Genomic DNA, 24,460 nt, shown 5'->3' with positions numbered 1-24,460 from the left:
GGCATGGATAGCTGAGGTTAGAGGTCTGAGGGGCAGTTGGTGTGTGGAAGGCCGGGGCAGAGCCAGGAGAGTAAACTATGCCCCGGAGCACAGACGGGTGGAATGGACCATGATCCTCTGGTGCGGTACGACCACCTGTTTGTCTGTCTGTCTGATCTGGGCATGAATGGTGTGATCTAGTGCTTAAGGCTGACAGCTCCAGTGTAAACTAAAACGCAGTCAGGGGACTCACCGTGGATAAAGTTGAATATGCTGCACATTAAAGTTATCTATGTCCTTGTTTTATGGTTGCAAAAACTCACAAAATGGCAGATTAATATAAAAAAACATGGATGAACAAAGAAAGATGTAAGTGCAATGCCATATCTGGACTAAACTGTACATGCAGTTTGTTAAAAAGCAAAGACAATTTTAAACTCAAACGGACACAGACGTCCACATACTCAGCCACACAGAGAAGGGAGAGGGTTTGCTGGGTGTTGAGTGAGGGGGTCAGGGATCAGACTCTGCTGCTGCAAAAGGGCACATGGGAGCAACACTCACACCCGTCCTATGCCGTGAAGACAGGCATATGCGCACTGGACGTACATGGACACCACGCTGTCCATTTGTCGCTGATATGCAACCAGAAAATAGGCACACCTCTCCACACAAAGACACAGTGAGATGGACAACAAGGGCTGAGGTTAGGGAACAATTATTAAAATGAAGACGGGTAAATGGTGCCATTGACAAATAGACAGACAAAATGGCTTTTCTTTGAAATTCCAAATATGACTAGCATGTTAGTTAAGTAAGTTAAGCTTCTTATGTGCATTAAACATTTTTAAAAGGACTCTCTCCTGGAGGAATTATAAATGGAGCTTGTGATAGCTTGAAGCTACAGGAAAGTAAAATTCCTGAATGTGTAGCTATAGCAGGTGTCATCTGTAATTGTGGCCTTGCAATCAGCTGCTGAAAAGGTCATAAAACCTTTAACGCTTCCCCCGCTGTCATCATTTTCTGGCTCATATCTGAAGCTGCATTTGTTTAAGTTGCAAAGACGTTATTTGATGTACAGGGTTGTGTTTTCAAATAAATCACTGTCGCTGGAATGAAATGGGGAGAGAGAATAGGGGCGGGCAAACCGAACCCGCAACTGTTGAAGCAGGACTCAAGCCTCCACTATTTAAATTTTAACTATTTAAATATTTTTACTGTTATTTCTTAAACCCATGGTACAACAGATTACTGGCAATAAATGTATTCACAAGCACTTCAATGAATTAGCAAAGTTGCTGTGCCTTTCTGTCTCTGCCTTTCAAATACACATCAACATGTCCCTGGTATCCCATCGCTGATTAGAGTCTAACCTTGCATCAGTCTACTGATGCTAATGTAGATCAGGTGCCTGAGGCTGCCCCCTGAAAGTCCCATATTCAAATCACTTTCACTCTACTCTCTGCTTTCTTAATGTGGACTCTACTGTCACTCTGAATGTCCTGCAGAACCCTGTTTGTAAACCTGGCAATTCAATAAATCATTGCTTGATAGTCTGTGTGAAAACCAAAGGAATGAAACTGCAAAGAATCATATTGAAGAATTATTTGTCGGACACAGTGTCACTGTTACCTTTTATAAACATTTTTATGATCTGTCAGTTCACCACAAAATATTTAATTCCATGTTATGTTGAGGTGCAGCTGAAACTGTGGATTCAAGCTGCAGATCTATTACCGGACTGTACTATCTATCAATGATCCTGAGTTTTGGTGCAATGTCCAAAGATAATAGTATTATTCATAAGTTGAGTTTTTAATTCATTTGTGGTATAGCCACTGTGTTGCTAAATGGATCTGATTCTCATCGTTAATGGTCGATGACAACACCTTCTATATTGAACCAAACATGGCAACCATACACGTACCAGGTCCAATTCAAATTTGCTCATTCCATCCATCATCACTGAGTCACAGCAATAAATTATCAGACTGATGAAATACACTATACGAGTGCAATACTTTTGACTTAAATATGGTAATATGTGTTGCTATCTTCTGTAACTTCACAAGCTTCATTATATGAGTTCATTCATCGCGTTTGAGACTAAATAGTGAAGTTAAGTGTTTTCTGTCTAACACCTATATGGTATATCTATTATCTTGTCAGTTGTTAGGGAATGTGTGTGTGTGTGTGTGTGTGTGTGTGTGTGTGTGTGTGTGTGTGTGCGTGCGTGCATGTATGTGTGTGCGTGTTGCATGTACGTGTGTGCGTGTTGCCGCAGCATGAAGTGTATATGGATGTATGAAAGTGGGGTGGGGTGAGGGTGGGGGTACTTTCCCTTCATTCTGTAGCTCTTCCGTGCGTAGGCCGCATTCCCAGCACCATTCAGGGGGCTCCAGTGAGTGAGCCACGACACCAAACCCACCCGGAATTCTAGGAACGTTTTTCCTGTGGTTTCAGGTTACCACACACACACACACACACACACACACACACACACACACACACACTGAGCACAGATCACATGCAGACACACACACACAGTAATGTACTGTACTTTTGTTGTTTGTATAGAGCTAGATTTGTTAGCTTTCCCTCACGCCTTCCGTGCCTGTCATTCATTTTAAACCCAAACTCAATCTCTTACCCATTGAGCTTCACAACAATTCTCACTCTGATGGTAAATACCACACACTGGAAACTTAAACTTGTCTACACATTCACACTAAAACTCTACAGGGAGCGTTGCTAGTCCTCACTATGGGCCCAATATTCAAACTTATACCACATCACAAAAAAAAAATCAGCATCCAACAACTTACACTCAATCATGTCCTAACTGTCATTAGTAAAGTCTGCTGAGTCCCCCAGGAAAACAGATAACAATGTCCCTAAATATAGTCTCTGCAGAGAGAGGTTCAGCTCTGTAACTCAGATGTGATCATGTTGTGCGAGTGTCCATGTGTGTTGAGTGTGTGAATGTGTTGTGTATACAATGTGCTCAGTCTGCGGTACACGGAAATAGTGCGATAGTTTATAAGGTCGTAATCCCACGTCTGCACGGCCAGGAGCCGTGAGTTTGGATCAAAGAGGAGGTTTGAAGGTGGATTTTCTCTGCCTTTGAACAGTGTTAAAGTGCACACTGCACTGAGTGAGCATGCCAGTGTGTGTTACTGATATGTTAAGAGTCACACACGAAGCCTTTCTCATACGATCACTTGAGAACTAATCTTATTTTTTTTTGTTTTAACTGCACTAAAAGTGAAATGTCACCACTTCAAAAGCATGGGCCTTACTTTGCTCCCCACAGAAATTCAAATAGAAAGTTGCGTGCGGCTGCTTGTATAGAAATCTAATGTAAAGATCTTTGATCTTGCATGTTATGTTATACAAGAAAAAATCCTATACAAGGTCCATTAAGAAACAGACTTTGTTGACACAGGCAGAGACAGCTCTAATATTGCAACACCATGATAAGCATCACAGAGCCTGTGCTGAGAAAATAGCAAGCGCTCCATTGCAAAGCTGCGATGTCTTCCAAGAGCAATTTTACGACAAGAGATAAAATTGCCTCTAAAATTCAAGGCTCGTCCTTGAGGATTCGCTGTTGACTGTTTTGTTTTACATGTAATATTTTGGCTGTGTGATATTTATCTGTGCAATAGCATATAATTAACTGTGCTGACATCAAGGAGGAAACTTTTGGGGAGGGGGCTGTCAGTTGTTCACTGGCGTGGTGTTTTAGAATACGTGTCGGAATGTGATTCAAAATGCTCAGGAGGCTAACACAAGCTCCTCACACACACACCCACACACACACAGGACAATGATACACAGACCTCTAGTGACTGGCACCCGTCCTTACCTCTAAACACGCTAGCAGTGAGGACTTCAAACAAGCTCGTAGAGTCAATTAGGCCAGAAAGACAGAGGGTTCTCCTAAAGCCACTGCTTCCTGCTGCCATTGACCTACATCCCTGACTTTTTTTCCCTTTATCCATCCATCAGTCCATATCTCCATCTATTCATTGTTTTCCCATCCGCCCCCCTCCTTTCCCCCTCCACTAGCACGTCCATCCCTCCATTTCTCATCCGCCTCTACTGCTAGGAGTTTGATGCCTTGCCAATGGACCAGCACAGAGGTTGATGAGTGCACTATGTCAACATCACCCAGTAGGAACTGCTCCAGTAAAACATGCCAGTCTATTGTGGCACTTTAATTATATTAGCTCTACCCAATCCGCCGGCTGGACACACTACAGAAGCGAGAGGCAGTAAAACTGTGTCTCCTCCATAAAAGTGACGGCAGCAGGACTGAAAGGAATAAGACGGAAATTTAACAAACATACAATGTGCACAAGGCACACCATGAAACCAAACTTGAGAAGGCTGAAACACATAAACACCCCTCAGTCAGAGGCAAGTTATTCCCAAATGGGCGAATAATTGTAAGTGAGGCCTAAGAAAAATTACATTTGCTTACAAGCAACCGCAAAAACTATCCTCTAACAATGTGTCTCCTCGTTGTCTTGTGCTACGCATTTAGAAATGCCATAAACTCTAGACTGTCACAATCCAGACATTTCAGCAGAGAGAATAAATAACTCACAATTACTGTTATATGATCTCTGCTGTTTTCTCTTCGTGCCACACGCACAGACATACACACCCAGAGGCACTCACACACACACTCTCACACACACACACACACACACACACACACACACACACACACACACACACACACACACACACACACACACACACACACACACACACACACACATAACACAAAGATGCAGGCCCAAAGAGAGAAAAGTATAAGCAGTGCAGCAATGCAGAGCGGGTCATGCTGAGGTCCTAGGCAGCAGCCGGGTTATGGGAAAGGGATGGGCCTCTGAATCACAGCTAAGGACAAATAGAAGCAAGGGATTGTGGGAGGGCCAGCGGAAGGCCTGAGAAGTTCATCGCAGACATCAAATGTTAATAGCAGAGGTAAAAGGGCAAGTTTATGAGAGAAGGAAATGAAAGGGTAAACAATCTTTATTTCCATGACTGTGTATTACTTCTCTGATGTCAACTTCTTAACCAACATCTAAGTTTTTTTCAAAAAGGATTACACATACTTTTTGGACTAAAGTTAGCTGCTGTTGTGCTGCTACAACACAAGCCCTTAGGCACATATGCAGAGCACACACAGGCCTGCAGCAAGGAATGTTCTTCCTCTGCGAATAGTAATTAATTTATTGTCCCTTCCACTAGAGTTTCAGTATCTGACTCCCTTGTGTTTGTCGAGCTCCTCTGACCCATGAGACCAGAACAGAAAAGGTAGGAGAGAGGGAGAGAAAGAAGCTATGACTTGATGGGACTGGAAGAAGGAGAGAAAGTGAGCAAGAGTGCAAAAGGGTGAGGGCTTTGCCCGATGCAGCGCTGCACTCTCCCTACTTCTCCCTGCAATAACAGAATGGAATCCAGATGTCAAAAGGATAAACAAAAGGATTGTCATAACCTTATAAAAATGCAAGGCATTCAGAAGCACTCACACTGCTGTATTATCTGTGGTACGTCGCACTGAGCTGATCCAGAACTTTCAAATAATTCTTAAACCAAAGAGGTGATCTTATGAGTCTCATTCCAAAGTGTGATCCTCAGCAATCTGACCTATAATCTGACATGCTAGGGCACCATGGGTAAATCACTGAACTAGTCAGCTTAACAAATGTACTATTGAGGGGTTTGACATTGAGTGTCAATACAGAGAAAGAAGGAAGTGAACTGTCCAGGGAGCATTATAGATCCCTGACTGTTTCAGGTCCAGAATGTGTCCACCTGTATCAAGTGTAAATTAGGTCAATACAATGTGACAGGAGTCAGCAGGCCAGAAAATTCAGATTAAGTGCCAGAATCCATCACGATTATGTTAGAACATTTTCTGAAGTTAAATGGAGCTCAGGCAAAGTTCAAACAAGATCACTTCAATAATTTATCTCAATTTCTTTTATTTATTTCTATGATATCGTAGTTTTGACTTAGAGTCCCTCGTGGTTTACATCAATTAATAAAGTAAGTCTCAGGCTACAGGTGCATGCTTCCATGAGGTCCATCATGCATCAGCAATACCTTACAGAATTATTATTGTTTATTAATCCATAGCAATACATTTCACTGGTGAAGCAGAACGCTGCATGAGCTGTGACTGAAAATCTGAGGACATGTGACCATTTAGATTTATTTACAGTAAATGGTAAAGATCTCAGCTGAGATTTGACGAGCAAACATTTTCCATCCTTAACAGGATGCAGTTTACTTGTTTCTGGTTTGCATCTGATTGGCTGCTTTTCATAAATACAAGTGGAGGTGCCCACAAAATCATCACTTGCTCCACTCACTGCTGCACTTTCAGAATCCTGACACTGAGGCCGACCTCTTTCCACCACGTTCTCATACGACTCATAACAGGCTGAGTGGCCACTTAGAAATATTTATTTATGAAATATGTGTCTAGTTATGACTGGATAAAGTTTAACAATAGGCTGTTTTACAAAACCCATATTTAGGTATTTTTGTTTACAGTCAAGAAGCTGATCAAGATCTTCACGTTGTCAGATTGTGTCTATAGCCAGCAGCATTATTTCATAACTTGCTCACACTGGCTCTCATTGTGAAACAAAAGCTTCTCAAAAAGCAAGAAACAACAATAACAGTAATTAATGTAATTAAAGCGAGTAGAGGTGGCAATGAGATATGTCTCATTGTAATAAGACTCAACTGAGAGATATATGGTGACTCGCAAATCTAAATAAAGATTGTGGTCATTTTGGTTGATCTTATCTTTCCGGTAAAGATGGTGTGAAGTATTCACACATGTGACGCTGTAAATGTTCAGAGATGTTTGAACACATGCCAACATGCACTTGTAAGTACAACTGCTTGCCCCCCGCTCACTCTTCTGTCATCAGATGCTGAATAAAGAGAAGAAGGGAATTCAAATCCTCAATGCTTTTGATGTGCTTTGAAGTGTTACAACATGCAAGTGTGTGTGTGTGTGTGTGTGTGTGTGTGTGTGTGTGTGTTCTAACTTGTGTCTCCTTGTCTGAGCACAGTATTATTGTGTCTGAATGAATAACCCTTCCAGCTGTTAGATAGCATATGGATCCTGTGTTGATATATTTTTATATGTGTGTCTACGTCCCCGTCTGTATGGCGGGAACCCACAAAGTCAACCCACACAGTTTAGCATGTCCATTTGCGATCATACTACTTGTCTCTTCTTTGCTGCACACTTCTTTTAATATTTTCTTTCATTTCTCATCTTTGCCTCTCACTATCTGCCCTCCTCTCATCTCCTTTGCAGTTCTCATACAACTTTCCCAGGCATGGGGTGGGCAGTGGCAAAAGTAGTGGCAGCAATGTCCAAGTCTTTCCCATGCAGCCTCATAGGAGGGTCTTTGTTCCCCCTCCAGGCTTTGGGGGTCCCCACGGCAGGGCTGTGCCCCACTCCACTGACTCCACAATGGGTCTTTATGCCGCCAAGCCCTCCCCATCACTCCACCATGCTTCCCTCATCAGGGGCACAGGGAGGCACAGGGGGCACTTAGGCACCGAAACGCCAACCTCTTTCATGCCCTGTCCTGTCCTGCCCCCCCCCCTCTCTCTAACAAATGCCAACAGAGTCAAATACAGTGGAGGAGGTTTGCTGAATAGCCACAGGCACAATCTGAAGAGTTTATGAGTGGTGCCAAATGTCTCAGTAGGGTACTGTTTTCTTATTCAACCCAAGAACACTTGACACCACAAGCAAAGACCTGGCTCTCACCAGGGAGTGTGCGATAACACACCGTTACAACCCATTAGCACTGTTGTTGAAAACCCACTGCCTTTGGTAGTAAAAGTGACACTCACTCACACACGTGCGGAGTAAAGAAATAAAGAAGTGGCTTTAAATATTAACAAAGACTTGTATCTTGACAAGTTTATTTAGGGATGGGGGTGCCCTGGTGCCCCACCTGGCAGATCGTGTACCACTAACAAAGCAGAGTTCTTACAGCAGCAGCCCGGAGCCAAATGCAGTCCAGGCAACTTGCTGCATGTCATCCCCTCTTTCTCCTGCCTTTCCCTTTCACTACGTCAGAAATAAGCAGAAATAGTTTAAAGTTAAGCTCGAGATACAGTTACCTCGCCCTGTGTTTACACTGTCATATGTTCCTGATCATGGACCCAGCACACTGGCTGCCCACTTTGTGTGCTAACACGCTGTAACAGGCTGTGATGAATGTGTGGTCTGCTCAGTATGTCTCAGCCACTGGCGGATCCCCTGCAGTTACTGGGAAGGGTTGGAGAGTTTGAGAAAAGAGGAGTGAAAAAGAGGGAGAAGAGAGCAGCCTCTGAACCAGAATGATTTGATTTGTTAGTGATGCAGAGACATGTCAACACTGTATAAATCATGACTATTACAGAGGACTTATAATGAAATAAAACCCCTCCCCATCTGATCTCCATGGCTGTGCCCTCACTCACTATTCCCTTCTTTGCTATACAGTGACTTCTATAGAGGACTATATAGCGAGCTCATCAGGAAAAGAAAAAATGCTTTGGGACACTACTCAGTAATGACGTCATTGTCACAGCCGGAAGAAAATCCCACAGTAAATTCTAAATGTTTATTTAACACTTAGTATAAACACCTTTAGGTAAAATGTTGAATGACCATCTGTGATCTCTAATGCTGTGATGCTCTGCTCTGCTCCTATTTACATTTCATGTTACGGTAAGTTATGTAGCAATAAACAAAATAACAAGAACAACACAAATAATAATAATAATAATAATACTAATTATATCTTTATTCAAGAACATAGGACAAGATGGAGAATATCCTTTGTATGTTTGAAGGTCTACTGCACTTATTAAGATGCCAACCACCAGTCAATGTTAGCTGATGTTAGCGACCACCAGCAAATGTTAGAGACTTATCTTAGCACCTTTAGTTGTTCAGGCCTTTTAATCACTAGTGTTACCTGAGGGTAAGCTAAGGCTAAAGGTAAATCTGACTGGCTGTTAACTTGTATAGCTTTTATTATGGTTATGGTTATTATTCAGATAATAATTGGTAATAATAACCAAGTAAAATAATAATAACAATAATAATCTGATTAATGATTTTGCCTCTACCACTGAGGGTAATAAAAATATGTTTTTAATCCAGTTCATGTGCCCAATGCCTTCCCTGCTCTAATATTAAGTTTAATGTATGGCTTAACCCAGCAAACAAAAAAGGAGCAAAGAATCTTCCAAACTTTCTGGGCGTATCATGGAAAGGAATCCCGAGACCACTGTTTTCCTGTGTCCAGGCCAACGCTGGCAGTGCCAAGAGCTGAGGTTGCCGTGTTAAAGCTTGTCAGTTTAGAGCCAGCACAGAAGAAGGAACACGTTAACCTTGTCAAAAATCATGGAATGAGTTTTTACCACTTTTTAGAAACAGATCCAGGGAAGTCAGATACAGACTTCCACGTAACCACATTCACGCAACATCAGAGAGTAAGTGCTCCAGTTTCTGAGAGATGCACCCAAAACAATAAACAGGAAAAGGAATCCAGTTCCAAGCCTAAAAATCAGCAAACAATAAAAACCCCATAAATATAAAAAAGAGAAAAAGCATGATAACAGCGTATTAACTGACACCAACAAGAAGAGAGGAGAACATAGCAACTATTTGTTCTGTCTGGATTTAATTACGTTTTTATTTTCTCATTGATTAACAACAGTCAGACACACTGACTCACCCACCCTGGCATTGTCCTTCAAAAGCCCACAAACACACACAAAGCTGATCTGTTGCTTTTTTTTCCAAAATCTGAATGTACTCAAAACTCATATTTCCACATTGGAGATAGAAACTAATCTATCGTTCGAGAAAATGAACGATATCCAGCCTTAGCACAAGAAATGATGAACAAAATGTCTCCCCAGCAGTAAAACTCGAAATGCCAAACACAGCTCATGTTTGCTGGAGGGCTGAACACATTTCTCTCACCTCTCTACCACGTCATCTCCGCTCCAGCATGTGGAGTCGTCCACTACGTTCTCTCCTTCGCACAGCATCTCCGGCAGCGCTGCAAAGAAAGACTTGTAGCGCTGCAGGTACATCAAGAATTCCCTAAGAAAAAAAAAGAAAGAAAAAAAACAGACACATGGGCAGAGACATGATTTTAATACGTGATGTACCAAATATCTTTTTCATCATCCATGTAGGAAACATTAAACAGAGGAATGCATTGTGTGACTTCGGCATAAGTGACCCCATTTTTCCCAGTAAACAATACTTGCATGTACTGATGGTGGTAGATAAGGATTTTGACCATCTCATTAAGTCAGCATTATCTCCTACTGTGTCGTGCAGTGCCTGCTTCACCAGATACACGAGCACGTGTTATTGATATAGGCACTGTCTTCTCGAGCAAAACAATTGCATGATATTTTGATCTGACACATATTGCTGCCACCCATGAGGCAGAGCAGAGACAGCAGGAGTGATGATGCTGAGTCAGTCAGTGTCGGGAATCGCTGTTCGAGAGCAACAGATGATATGTATAAAGGCTGGATTTGTAAGACATAAAAAAATGCACCAGTCACCAGAAACACAAAGATAATTAACTGTTAAAGTTAATGAAAGTGTCACACATATCTACACCAGTCACAATCATTGCTTGATCAATTATGTGAGAGACTGAGAGAAATGAGTCCCTTGGGTGCATGCTTACCTAGAGAGCGTTCTCAGACTATGTTTATTGTTCTTGGAGGGTTTCAGGGGGAACGAGCTGGGGATGATGGGAGTTGGAGTCCAGGGGAGATTGTGGCAAGCAGGGAAGATGCACGGATGTGAAAGGGGTAGGGGGATGAGAGAAAGAAAAAGAAAAACAAAAGGATGACATGACAGGACACGTTGGGAGAAAAGACCAGTCAGTTGACCCTGGAAGAGAGTGATTAATCATGCACATGCAGAGAATGGCCACACAACAAAAAAAAACCAACATCAATGATTTGTCCCCACACCACATCAGCAGAACAGGTACTGGTATGTATAAGTTCAGTCAGTAAACAAACACACAATCAAACAATAACATATTCACAGGTAAGCCAAAGAAACCTTCATCTCTTTCCTCCCTCAAAACCAAAAATAAATGTTGCTCTGCTACGTGATACTTGATATTTTTCAGCAGTACAGTATTTTCCCTGCGCTGCAGTCGGTGCTGCCATGTCTCTGAAGTGGTCAGCGCTCACATGTGCTCTGGTCAGGGTTGGCAGCAGGCGGGGAGCTGGATTGTGTTGCCATGAATGGCAGTGGCAGTGCCAGGCCAGACCTGTCAGCTAGGCTGGCATTGGTGCAGTGATTCATGGTTTGGGACAAGGTCAGGCAGGCAACACTGAAAGTGTGTGCCTGAGTGTGTATTTTTTGTGTGTGGTGTTATTTAAACTGAGGCAGGCTGATGTGCAGAGTTTGTGGTGCGGCAGTCTGGGTAAACAGGAAATCGTCAGTTCGTCAAGATTAATTTTACCCGCACCCCCTCGCCTGTAGCCTGGCACATCACTACCAGCTGCTGTGGATATGGAGTGGCTGCCTCAGAGGCCAGGTGGAGGGCATGGACTTTAGTGCCAGGCACTACATTTACCATATGTGTCTAGGTGTGTGTTGTCTGCAACTAACCATATGAAAGTGAATAGTTGATGGCAATAGATGGCAGCTGTGGACAGACATGGGCCAACCCCCTTTGGCTATTTCTCACACACCTGGCCAGTTTTGTTTTATTGAAATTCACTTTCCATTAAGCAGAAAGAGGTGTTTTTAAATTCCAGCTGGCAGTAATAAACTCTTGAATCCAACAGAGTTAATCAAAGTGCATTTCTTTGCTTTGTCTTACCTCCTCAAGTGGGAGAGCTGCCTCTGCCACTGCTCTGGTAAAGGTTGGGAGGGAGCCGCAGATGGAAGAGGAGACGACGAGGTCACGGTAGAGGTCGTGACCTCGGGGCTAGTAGGCTGCATGCCTGTAGGTTCCGCAGTAGTCAGGCCACACACCTTGTCCACCTGTGGGGATCATAGAAAACACGCAAACACACGCACACGCACGCACACACACACACACACACACACAGGCATGCATCTGTTAAGCTAGGAAAACACATAACAGAGAGGGTGGGGCTGCAAGGTGGCTTTAAAAAACCACAGAGTGACACCTGCACAGTTAAAAGCATGTGAACACATACATTATTCAAAGTGAATCTTTTTTCCACAGCGATACTGAGAGTTTTAAATGAAAAATGAATGATTGCAGGATGACTACGGGAAAAAAGAAAAAAAGTCAAAGTAAAAGTTCAAAGTAACGGGACGGAGTAACATGGGAAAACAGTGGGCGTGAAGTGAGGTAAGTGATGAAAGAAAGTGGTGTGATGAGTGAGTTACTGCCAGGAGGGCTGACAGTAAATGTAGCACATTCCACTACCTCATGGAGATGAATGCATGTGCGCGCTATTGGCAATGGTGGTGCGGATCTCCAGTGGGCTATTAAAGCCAGCAGCAGAGAGGAGGAGACAGCAGGGTCATGAGAATTAAGGGGCGTGTGCTGCAAACCAAGCGGCGAAATCGATGACATTTCATTGGCTTAAAAGCATGTGGGCAGCGTTATTAGGCGGTTGTCAATTAGCCGGAGAGATGGAGTGTGATGGCTCTTGCATGCTGGAGTGAATAACTCCTCATAGTGATTAATGTACGCACACTGCTTTGCTTAGAGGGATATGTCAGTCTACTGTGTAAAGGCATCCAACACTTAAGTTTTCCCCTGAGTCAGTCTATAGGTCTGTTTGTTTGTTTATTGTTTATACAAAAACTTCTAAATCGATTTTCACCAAACTTTGGGGAAAATGGGACCTGGGCTTTTTAGTGAAAATGTGGATTAGGGGACAGATCCAGTAATTTTCATTCACTTTAGTTGTTGTTTTATGTCAAATAAATAGTTTATGTTATCGGACCACTTCTTTCTTTTGTATTTCTAAGAACTAGAAAATCATGTCAACATTGTTTCTGATTTAGAAAAGGGAGCAGTGAGAATCATTTAGTTTGACTGTTGGCCTTGGTCAATTACAATTTATTAATCAGCTGCAATCTATCCCTGCAGTTCTGTCTAACTCTAAATAGACAAGGCCAACGGTAACAACGGTAAGCACAAACTTAGAAACTAATTTTGGTGACATACTGGTAAGCACATGTTGGGAGGAGATCGGAGAAGTTTTTCTGGAAGCACCTGAAATGTTAAACAGTCACAAAATGTGTCTTCCCCTTCAGGGAGAAGCAGATCAGTCATCTCATGTGCCTGATATATTGAGTTTGAATAGAAGTTCTCACATCCTGAGCAGGGGAGGATCATCAGGGGCTTAAGAACCAAAAGAGATGCTTTCCAACAGTATAACTACCTGAACATTTTCCCCTCCTCACTGCACTTCACTCTTCACTCTGGCCTTTCTCTCCCACTTTTTCTTTACGACAGTCTGGTCTTAAATTATCTCGAGGCAGACGCCGGGCACGGGGAGAGGTTGTTTTATTGCATTAGCCTTAACTCCCTCTGGATCCATAAAACATGCTCACATGTGGTCGAGCAGCTCGCAGTCACATATGCACGTGCAAACATGCCACACACATGCATGCTTTACATTGTGCTAGTGTGACATCGCAAATGTTATGTCGATGCAACTTATCAACACACTGAGCCAAATGGTCTATGCAGGTGCTGCAGTGTTACTGCAGACAGCTACCGTTGAATTTATTTGCACAGCTTCTGCGCACAATGTCATACATTTACTAGAACATGTGTAAATGTAAACCAGTAAAATGTATTTTTTTATGAAGAAAAGTTGGCAAAATTAAGCATAAGTAATAGAAACTAATCTAGAACGCAGACAATAACATGTATGTATGCTAATCAACCAGTTAAACGTTGATAATTTAAAGAAATAGTAAAAGCTATAAATGTCAAAGTTGATTCATTTTACTCTTCAAACTTACTTAAAACTGTTTATAACTTAAAACTATAAATACGTCAAGATCTTGACCACACTGGCAGGTGTGTTGAAATCAACCACATTTCTTCCTTATTTAGCAAAAATATGTTTTTATAAAATATCTTCCTGAGATTAAAAATACATATTTCAGACAACATATAGTCGCATGACATCATGTCCAGACAGTGTCTGGGAGGTCTACTATACTGTGCGTGTGGAAGAGTGTGTGTTTGTATGAAAGTGGTGAAGCTGGCAGACTCCAATGGGCAGGTGTGCAAAGGGCTGAGCCAGTAGTTCACGCTTTCAGTTAACGAAATTGTATGTTTATGATATGTCGAACGTTTTATCCTCTTTTTTTATTATTATTTTACTGCATCCTCTGAATTTGGGTTTTCTGTATCCTACATGTAATTGTTTTGGCATTTTGGTTGGTAAAGTCCATTCTGAATCCATTTAAATTAAAATAATTCAGACCACACAACAACACATCCATGTAAGTAAATATATCAGAAATCCATGGGGGAATCGTTATAAAGTGATGCCAGTAGTTTAGGAGAGCAGAAATTAACTGCACTTTATTTTTGCCTTTAAAACATTGGCTTTTAAATACATTTCTTGATACATCCAGTACATGAAAAACCATCCAAAAAAGGTCAGAGAACGTTCTAAATTGCAGACTTAAGCTTTAAACCCAGTGTCATTTCTCACCTGGCTTTGTATGACACTTTGCTATTCTCTGAGACAAAGAAATGTAAACATCTGGGTAAAATATGAACATTAAGAGAAGGTCACTCGCAGTTCTGTTTGCATTATTTTTCAACAAATACCAGAGAGAAGACGTTCAAAAAATGTTCTACTTTTGAAGAGGCCAGAGGAGATGGGAGAAACCGGCATTTCAAAACAATCATGCTGACACAAATTATTCTTTCGCCTAACAAAACATCCAACGGAGTAAACAGAACACAAAGTCAGCATTGGAAAAATAAACAGAATCTTCAGTGTGGATCCTCTTGTGAAATGGAGACGTGCTCTTATAGGTTGGATCTTGTGACCACATAATCCTGAAGGCCAATCAGATGACAGATTGAGTAACGACATGGGCCATGACACGACAATAAATCAATTATCTCCTGACCTGATGATGGCGTGAGAATGAAAATCCCATTTGGGCACAGCATGAGTACTTGGTCTTGAGTGTGCATTTGTGTGGCCACCTGTTTGCCCTTGTTACACCTTCACAATTTCAGCTATTTTGTGGGGCATTCCTTATATGATTGCCTGAGGACGGTGAAGGGAGGGGGCGGATTGGTGGGATGCATGTTGTTCCCTCGGAAAGACTTCAGGGAAATGCAAAGCATGAATTCTGTGTACCTGTGAGAAATCCAATGGAGTTTGATTTCACCACACAAACTTTTTGTCATGCAAATGTGTGAATCAAGATCCATTTCCATACGTTAACTCCAAAGTGGTGTGTAGAAATCTTTGTTTTATGCTCATATGATCCTGAGGCGAGAGAGTGTGAGAAGAACACAGCAGGAGAATCAACTCCAAGCCAGCCGAGCCCAGGGCCATCCCTCCTCTCAGGGAGTATTGTCTTACAGATAGCAGCAGTGGTCGTGCCTTCAGTTTATTTATCGAGGGATTACCCAGTAAAGCTGAGGAAACTTTCTCAGCCCCCTCTTGCCCCGAACTCACTGCATTGTGGGATGGAGAAGGTTTATGAAGACCCCCCGTCTTCAACTTTTCATACTTTGCGTGCTAAGTGTGCATGCATACACATTGCCTTATGCTAAACTATAATTTTTAGCTCTGCCAAAGTAAACAACAGATAAATTCACCCTCTTGCAAGATCCAAACTATTCTTACTGTTTGCAACAATGGTACAAGGATGTTCCCTTTACAGCAGTTGGCCTGTGATGGATCCAGTGGTTGAGCACAGGGTGCTTTTCAATCAATTGGAGGCCAAGTGTGTTGGATTTAAAGACATTCACATACTGAGGGAATTGTATTATAGAGATGAATGGCCTGAATGGGACATAGCATTGGAGATATTTACCAACAAAAATAAAAGAAATAAAGTAAAATTCCCATATACACAGTTCTCTAGACAGATATAAAAATAATTTAACAGTGGTGTTGAGCTTTAGAAATGTGAGAGACTGGTTCGGGAATTTTATTCAACATGGATGTTTCAAGGACAGTTCTGTAACTAAACACCACACCATAAAAAAAATGAGCAGGGAAAACAGAGAGACAAAAAGCATTATTATTATTATCAACTTCAATTGAAATGTATCCATAGCAGTGACTAACTACAGGAGATACAAAGCAGTGGAAAACATCCAGTCTGTAGCCAAATAGCGGTATAAGTGCTGGAAGAGCACCGAGAACACCAGACCACTGGTTACCATAGTGGTAGTCTCTCTATTTCACCACAGTGGAAGATCCATGCTCTTCGGGTGATTAATAGGAAACAAATATCTGCATTTGTCCCGTTAAAATCGGCCCAAAATGATCCTACTTTTTGAGAATCAATATAAAGCAGTCTATAAAAAGGTGTCCACTTGATTTTGCAGGACTTGCAGTGTACTGGCTGAGGCCTTGAGGTTTCATTAGGAGGCTTCTTACTGGAGAGTTGCCATTTCAAACCCTGAGACATCTGGGAAAATCTAGGTGGGTTAGGGGATATAAGACTGTATCTCTCCTCCCTCAACAACAGCACTGGGGATTGTTTCATGTTTAACCACACACAGAGACAGATGTAGGTTTTTAGGATAGTGAGTTTAATCAGACCATCATGGCCTCCAACAGATTCAACCCAGGACTTGAACAATGGACTCACATTTTTCCTCTCTGAGATAGAAAAAAAACAAGAAAAATGCGGATTTTATTTTATTAAAATAACATGGCTGACTCTCCAAATATGATCTAAAAGGGTTCTGGGTGGAGAAGGCTGATAGTCTACAATAACAGTTTGCTTGTAAACAATGACGATTGCTCTGTGTAGAGACATAAATTAGAATACATTGATTCATTTTTTTGTTTTTTATACATGTAAAATATATAATTATAATATGTAAAATGTGAGATTTAGTCAAAATTTTATTAGCCTTGCATTGTCTATTCGTTGGCTGTTGGTAGGATCTATTTCCAGACTACTGTGTGTGGTCAGTCGTTCTTTTATTGTTACTCCTGGATTTGGCTGCTCTGCTCTGCCCAGCAGTGTGTGGGTGACCGTGTAGGAAGTGCAGTCATAGTTCAGTTCCAACTGTTTTAAAGCACCGGCATGTGTGCACGGTGAACTATTAAGGTGCAACACACACAGTTAGTGCAGTCCTGACTTTTCCTAAATGTCAAGTAACTAATAGAAAAGTAATGTTTGAATCTGTCTTGACAACTGCTTAATGAAAATAAATTCAAAGTCTTGTGTCATCATCCATACGCCAGGTTATGTTTGAAGTAAAGTGGATGAGCGGATGTTGAGGAAATCGAAATACACATCGATAGAAATTCCTAAATTTACAGTAGAATGGTGTATATACATATTTAGGCAGGTATTGTATCATAGTCTTAGTTATATCATACACACACATTTTCACAACTTTGAATTTGAGTTCATTTCAGTCTAACTTATTTCACATTTCACATGTTTTTGCCATTCCAATCGATTGAAATCAGACCTACAGTCTGACCAATTGACAGATGTCAGTGGCTTCAAACCAAAACCTAAAATAGTCAACGTCATTCATTGTGAAAATATTCAGCACTGAGAGTCCCATGAGCTTCTAAAGCTAATTGTGATAGCTTCCCACTGGGGCTCTCCCAGACAGTCGTCGATAAGACAGGACAGAAGATTTACAGCGTCTTCCCTTCTTTTCTCTCTCTCCTTGCCAGTTCTTTTATAGGCCTCGATCTACTTTTTCTAATTCACTTTATCTTCATCTTTCTTTTTAGTCTTGACTCTGCAGCCTTTTGTCAATCAGCCCCCAGTTCCTCGTCTTTTTCTCTCTCCTATCCGAATGATGTCAGTGCTAATTAAAGAGAGTCTCAGTCCTCGTATATCACAGCAAGGAGTCCTTGAGATTCCAATCAGTGGAGAGAACACCAAGTTTCTCTATCCTCCCCTGATTAAATCACTCACAGATGATCTGAAAAATTACAGGCTCTTGGTTTTTCCTTGTAAATATGGGTGTTACTCTGGAGTTTGTTGACAACATTTGTCCATCATAGTAAACAAATGTATAAGGATTACAGACAGAATGTGGCAAGATGTCCCTGAGGATTCAACACCACAGGGATGGAGGAAAGGGTACAGGAGAGAGACACAGAGGAAGGTCAAGTGAGTTCATCTCGTCTGCGATATGGTGGAACATGCGAGCACAAGCAGGGAAAATAAGCTTGCGGATAGAAGCTCCAAGTCCACATGGCCATTTGAAGCCTTCCAATGAACCAGTAATTACCACTAACACTAACACAGATGCAGTAGACATTTGTGTTAACTTCACAGCAGCTGCTGCGTGAAATTATCATAGCCACTAGTTCAAGTTTAAAGGAGTTCAAACACCAGGCGAGTGGGAACCCACACATCAGGTACAGCTGTGGCAAGTATGAAGACACATACAGGGACAGCAAGGGCTATTTAAAGGCTGACAGAGGGGAAGGGGCTGGAGGCAGTTCTTACAAGGAGGTGAAAGGCCATGTGGCCCAGGGGTTGAGATTTAGACACCATAAGCCCCATGGTGGTCTGTTTTTAATGAGATATTATGGTGTGATGATATCAAATTCAACATCATTGGTAAGAAGCACGATGAGGTGTTCTGATTTGGATAAAGGACAAGGTGGAAACACAAACACCTGGGGCAGAAACCAACAGTGACCAGACTGTATAAAGATGGATGACATGAAAGCTTCCCAAAAGTGAAGCCAAAACATTTTGATTGCCTCCTGGTGGCTGGCTGCAGTGCCCCGCCTCCTTCATGTTCGCAGTTGGAACATTGGCCAAACAAAAGTACATGTTAAATACATATTTCTCAAAGCTGGTGTCTGTTACTTAAGGTATTTCAGTCAGACAACTAAAATGTTTATTGCAACAGTAAAAACAGATTAGTGTTTGGCATCTAGGCTCCGACTTAATCACTCCCCCGATATGATTACATAGATATGAATACTTGTACTTGTCTAGACAGACTCACGATTGGTCGAGTGTGTCTATTGGTGTTACCATGATCCAGTTCACAATCGCTATTATACAGGCAGATGTACAAGATGACGAACATTTTGGCTTAATTTTGCCCTGTCAGTGTAGGGAAGACCTATGGATATGAGCTTGGTTGCTGATAGTTATTAGTCCCACAAATGACAACATCAATATATATGTCTGCCTTTCATCCCTCTTTCTTTTTGTTCTCTCTCGCTCTCCTGTCATTTTTAATTTAGAGTGAAACAGGCCACGTGAGTAGCAGACCACTGGATCAGAGTGAAAGCTCTACTCTCCCCTCGTGAACATTTCATCAACTTTAATCAACTACATATCTGAGAGATTACATGATTTTTGAAATTATGTAATTACAGCGGTCAAAGAGGGTCAAAGAGAAACAACCATTGCTTTATGTTTAGATCAAAATTTAATGGTCCAGCAATTAATCACATGTTGATTACTCACCGTTGCAACTACAATTTTTCAAAGAGAAGAAACGGAGAGATTGAAGTATGAGAGCTGCTCTATGTTGGCAAAACATTAAAGCAAGGAAAATACTAAAATAGGAAAATACTAAAGCAGGGATGAGGAGCACAGGAAAAGATGTGTGAGACTGGCTAAAGAGAAGAGAGGCTGCACCCAACATCATTAGCTAATGGAGTGCTGAGTAAGTCAGTCAGTCAGCTTGAGGGTTAGATTCGCTGCCAAAGCCACACACAACCCAGACTGATGGCTTAAAGGTATAGATTGGCCATGCACACATTTTGCGTCAGCAACCATTCTCCTAACAGTTTCAAATATTAGATAGAAAACCCATAAAGACCCTGAGCCTGTGCAGCTAATCCTTTTATATGAGGTGACCTCCACGGGGGCTCTCAGCAGCTGACGTCAGAGTACCTCAAAACATTTAGACACTCTTAATCTGCCCTTCTATTCTTATCTACACAACTAGGTTATTATTCTTTTTGCATTGATAATTCTTTTTTCATTTATATAATTGTTACAGCACAATTGCATCACAATAATTGCCTCCACCAAGGGGGTTATGTTTTGTCTGCATTGGTTTGTTTGTCTGTCAATTAGCAGAATTTCGAAAACTACTGAGAGGATTACCAAAGAACTGGGTGGAGGAATGCGGTCTGGGTCGGAGACAAACCTATTAAATTTTAGTGCGAATCTGAATCAGGGGAACGGATCCAGCAATCTATTTTAACTTTCCCTAGCATTGCGAGGTTGGGCGTTTTCAAATACTTTGAGTGATTTCACTGAGAATGAATCATGGATCCTGATAGAATTTTTTTTATAGGGTATGCATGTACGAATATAAAGACTGTTTTACAACTGAATTAACCACAAACGATGAACAATAAAATAAAAACAGTTATGTAGCAAAACAAATATTTATACCATAAATATCAGATATGTAAGGAAGAATGTCTGTTTTTTCCAATCGAATAAAAAGGGCTTACTCATAAACAGAATCATTATCATATTAATATCAAAATAAATAAAACAAATAAAACAAATGCCATAAAGAACTTACTGTATCAGTTGTAACATTGCTTTTATTTTTATAATCATGTATAATATAAAAGATTCTAGTCACAATTCATATCAACATACAGCCAACTCCTATGCTATAATACACCCTGAAATATAGCACTGCAGATAATGACACAGGGAAAATAAAGTCTGAAAGTGTGATCATGACAAAGTTAGTTTTCACGCCAATAATATAATTTCATTATTTGAAGGCTAAAGATAAAGAAAACAGAATTTGCAATGAAAGCCACTGCAGTCTACTGAGATGCCGCCATGGTGGATGGAAACCTTCCAGTCATCCCACTGGCCCTTGTTTCCATTATCTAAAGGTTCAGGCTGCTATTATCATTCCTCCATAAGGCTGTAATGAAAAAGTGGGGTAAAACCAACAAGTGGATAAGGTGGACCTGAACATAAACTGCTCTGATGTGGTCCACTGGTACTATATTCTCATGAGCAGACTATAAAGTTCTGAGTGAGTGAATAAATTAAGAGAATACAGTACATGCTTCTCAGTGTTAAGATTTATCCAGAGGTCCAGTCATCATAAGCAAGTGGAGGACATAAAGTGACCCTCTAACTCATATGAACCGTATAATTTTTTATGGCCATGTCAATAAACAGCAGTCTGTGGCCCCTCGAGCGCTGCTGACCCTGAAGGGAGAAACTTTAAAATTGATTCAACAGTGCAGTATTCATAGGGTGAAAACCTCACCAAACATCTGAGCTACCAGGGGCCCAATAGGAGTCCCCACTTTCACTGGATATTTCCCAATTTTCTCATAATTGTGTCTACTCAACATAATCTAGCCCCAGGCCCCCCCACTATCCATAACCACTTCCCTTCAAGCCACGTTCACGCTCCGTCTCAATAAGAGCAGAGATGTGTTAAAACAGAACCGATCCTACTGCTGCCCCACATAACTATCAATGGCTGCCTTTCAGGCCCATGCGCACTGTTAGTATTGTCACAGGGTGGGCCATACATCGAGGCTCCTTACAGTACTTCTAAAAACCTGATACCTGCACGTGGTGTGGTAATGTGTGTGTGTGTGTGTGTGTGTGAGAATATGTGTGTTGTGACCTACGTCCTACCCTATGACGTACAGCAGCATATAGTGCAGACTCTGTGTAGTCTGCAGCTCTTTAAGTGAGAGATGGAGCAACCACAAAATGGTTTGGGATAACATCCCAGTTTAAAACCACGCAGTCACAATAATTCCTTGAATAACAACTCCATATAATATTCTGACTCTGCAAAACACGTCTCTTCACATATACGTGTATGAGTTATAATAATCAGCAGTAAGTTAGGAGAGGTATTTAGATGTTTTTATTTGCTGTAGGATAGTTAAGAAAATCTAGGTTGTTAATATGGAGAAAATAGGTGTTTAATGGGGGGTTCATCTGAGAGGCTGGCATATGGAGGTGTAAGGTTGAAGGTGGCTACACCGGTGGTTGTGCACTGGAGACTTAATAGTTTCCCCTGACAGGCCACAGTGGGTTAATAAAACCATACTGTGATTTAAAAAGGGCCACGAGTGTCATGTGCGCGCAACTTTGGTGCTCATGTTGGCATTCTAGCCCGTTGAAAGCATATGAGAGCACAGAAAATGGGAGCCACCAGCACTCGTCTGGGGGCCACCTCCTTGTCCAGCAGCAATTCTCTGGGCTCTTTTTTTCCAGCTGGCTGGGTCTAGTTTGTATGGCCTAGCTGGAACCCTTTCAATTCTGTCCCACTTGTCCTCGTGTTGGTCTCCCTGCTCCTGACTGCCACCCTATGAATACCAAGCAGGCACACACACACATATACATACACACACACAAATTACAAGCTGGGTCTCTCTGAGCATAGTTGTATTAGGTCAGTCTTTAAACCCGGGCAACCGACACTCCCCTGTCTGCACGTGCATGTGTGTATACAGCAAGTGTCTATGCCTTTAAATGTGTCCGTTTAATGTGAGTGTTTATTATAGAGTCATTGATGCTTTGATGTTCCTCCATGACTTTAAAAAGGAGCATACCAGTGGTTTCACATGTTTGAGCCCATTAACTACAAATTACTTACATTTTATGTTGCTGCCAGCCGTTTTCCACCAGACTCACTTTACATGTTAAATGTATTTTTCCACCTTCCAGTCAAACATTTGTCCCAGGTCACTCTGGCACACTTGGAAAATCAGCTCAGAAAGAGTACTGAAATTTGCTTATATGTCTTTTTAGTATTTTTACTTCCATCAAAAAGGTTAGGTTTTCACCCATGTCTGTTTGTTTATTGGTTTGTTAGTTAGTTTGTTTGTCAGCAGGATTGCGCAGAAACTATTGAACAGATTTCCATGCAACTTGGTGAAAGGATTGGACATGGGCCAAAAAAGAACCAATTACATCAAGGGATCCAGGAATTGAGTTTGTCACTTTCTTTAACTTTGTGAGGTTATTTTTTGGATAATGATTCATGAATCTAGATGAAAAAAAATCTGACAAATTTAGTGGACTTATAACTATAGGTGCTTTTAGACATTTACTGGACTCCTCAAATCCTCCGTATTTTCTCCTGAGGAGGTGCATGTGTGAAAGCAATTGTCTGAGTGAGACGAGCCGCAGGTCTTTATACTAGGAATCCAGGCAGATAAAGTCCGTAGAAATCTAGGAGAAGTCGATGTGTGAACACAGCAGGGGATCCCCCCACTGAATTCACTGCAAGTGACTGTGTGTGTGTGTGTGTGTTTGTGTACTGGTCACTTCCTGTCTCTGTCTGCTGCACCCGGCTGCTCCGGCTCTCTCCTGAATAACACAGACGATTTGTTGCTGTTGTGAACACGTGCAGAGAACCTCCCGCTGTGTTGTACATGTGTGAAAGGCAGACTCTGGGTAAACTCTGTTGCCAAATCTTTGGATTTTTTCTGTCAAATCTTTAATTAATGTACCATAGTGCCTTTGGCGGAGGCATCTGCACTACTGAGTGCCATTCTAGTCATCAACTTATTTTATTGTAAGGTTCCATTTGTTGTATTTTTTTCTCTCTCTTGAGCGAAGTAAGATTTGCCTTTGTAAGCTGTATTGTTGGAAACAACATGGTAAACATTAATTACACTAATGGGGCTGTGTTGTGAGCTTTCTTTTCAATGAAATAATAAGAATTTCTCAAACAGCTTATATACAGTATATCACAGTGAGTGAAAGCCACAGAAGTCTGTCCAGTTTGGAAAGAGACCCAAGAGAAATCATGAAACATTAAGACCTACGGTTGCAATCATGCATATTAGCTGACCAACCACTGAATTGTACACTGGGTGTATCAACAAAACACTTGATTTTTAAAATACATTAAAATACTGTAAAAGCTATGGTTTAAACATGCTTGGCAGCAACGTTCGTCGGTGGGTAGGGATGTATTTCTTTTTCTTGCATTGTCATCAGTGACCTGTGAAGAAATTTCATTTGAGGGATTGCTTCTTTGTGCCAAACTAAATGGCCAAGATGTGTAATCCACTAACATTTTTCACATTACGGCCTTAATAGTGTTGTCTTATAGTTCCAGTCCAGTTCTGGGAACAGCTCCAATGTAGACTTGTCCATGAGTGATCCCATTAAATATACATTATCAGAACAACTGCACTCAAACTATGAAGCATTGTTCTTCTATTCTACGTTACAATATTCAACACAGATCATACTGCAAAAACGATG

General features: G+C 41.4%; 1 protein-coding gene across 4 annotated transcripts in view; it reads right to left on the bottom strand.

The window, feature by feature from the left end:
• Positions 1-24,460, bottom strand: part of gpc5c (glypican 5c) — a 95,405-nt gene that overhangs the window by 44,606 nt on the left and 26,339 nt on the right. For 3 of the 4 annotated variants that reach the window (XM_069511218.1, XM_069511219.1, XM_020113078.2), the window contains 3 exons: positions 11,901-12,064; positions 10,743-10,799; positions 10,016-10,138 (listed from right to left, as the gene is read on the bottom strand). In XM_069511218.1, the coding sequence (XP_069367319.1) occupies positions 10,016-10,138; positions 10,743-10,799; positions 11,901-12,064 (344 nt within the window). The remainder of the gene's footprint in view (positions 1-10,015; positions 10,139-10,742; positions 10,800-11,900; positions 12,065-24,460) is intronic. The other variant, XM_020113086.2, reaches the window with a different exon arrangement.

This window comes from Paralichthys olivaceus, chromosome 16, assembly GCF_024713975.1.
Source record: "Paralichthys olivaceus isolate ysfri-2021 chromosome 16, ASM2471397v2, whole genome shotgun sequence".
In the NCBI taxonomy this organism is placed as follows: Eukaryota; Metazoa; Chordata; class Actinopteri; order Pleuronectiformes; family Paralichthyidae; genus Paralichthys; species Paralichthys olivaceus.
The sequence above is the reverse complement of the archived record's forward strand: the minus strand, read 5'-3'. Positions and strand labels throughout refer to the sequence as shown.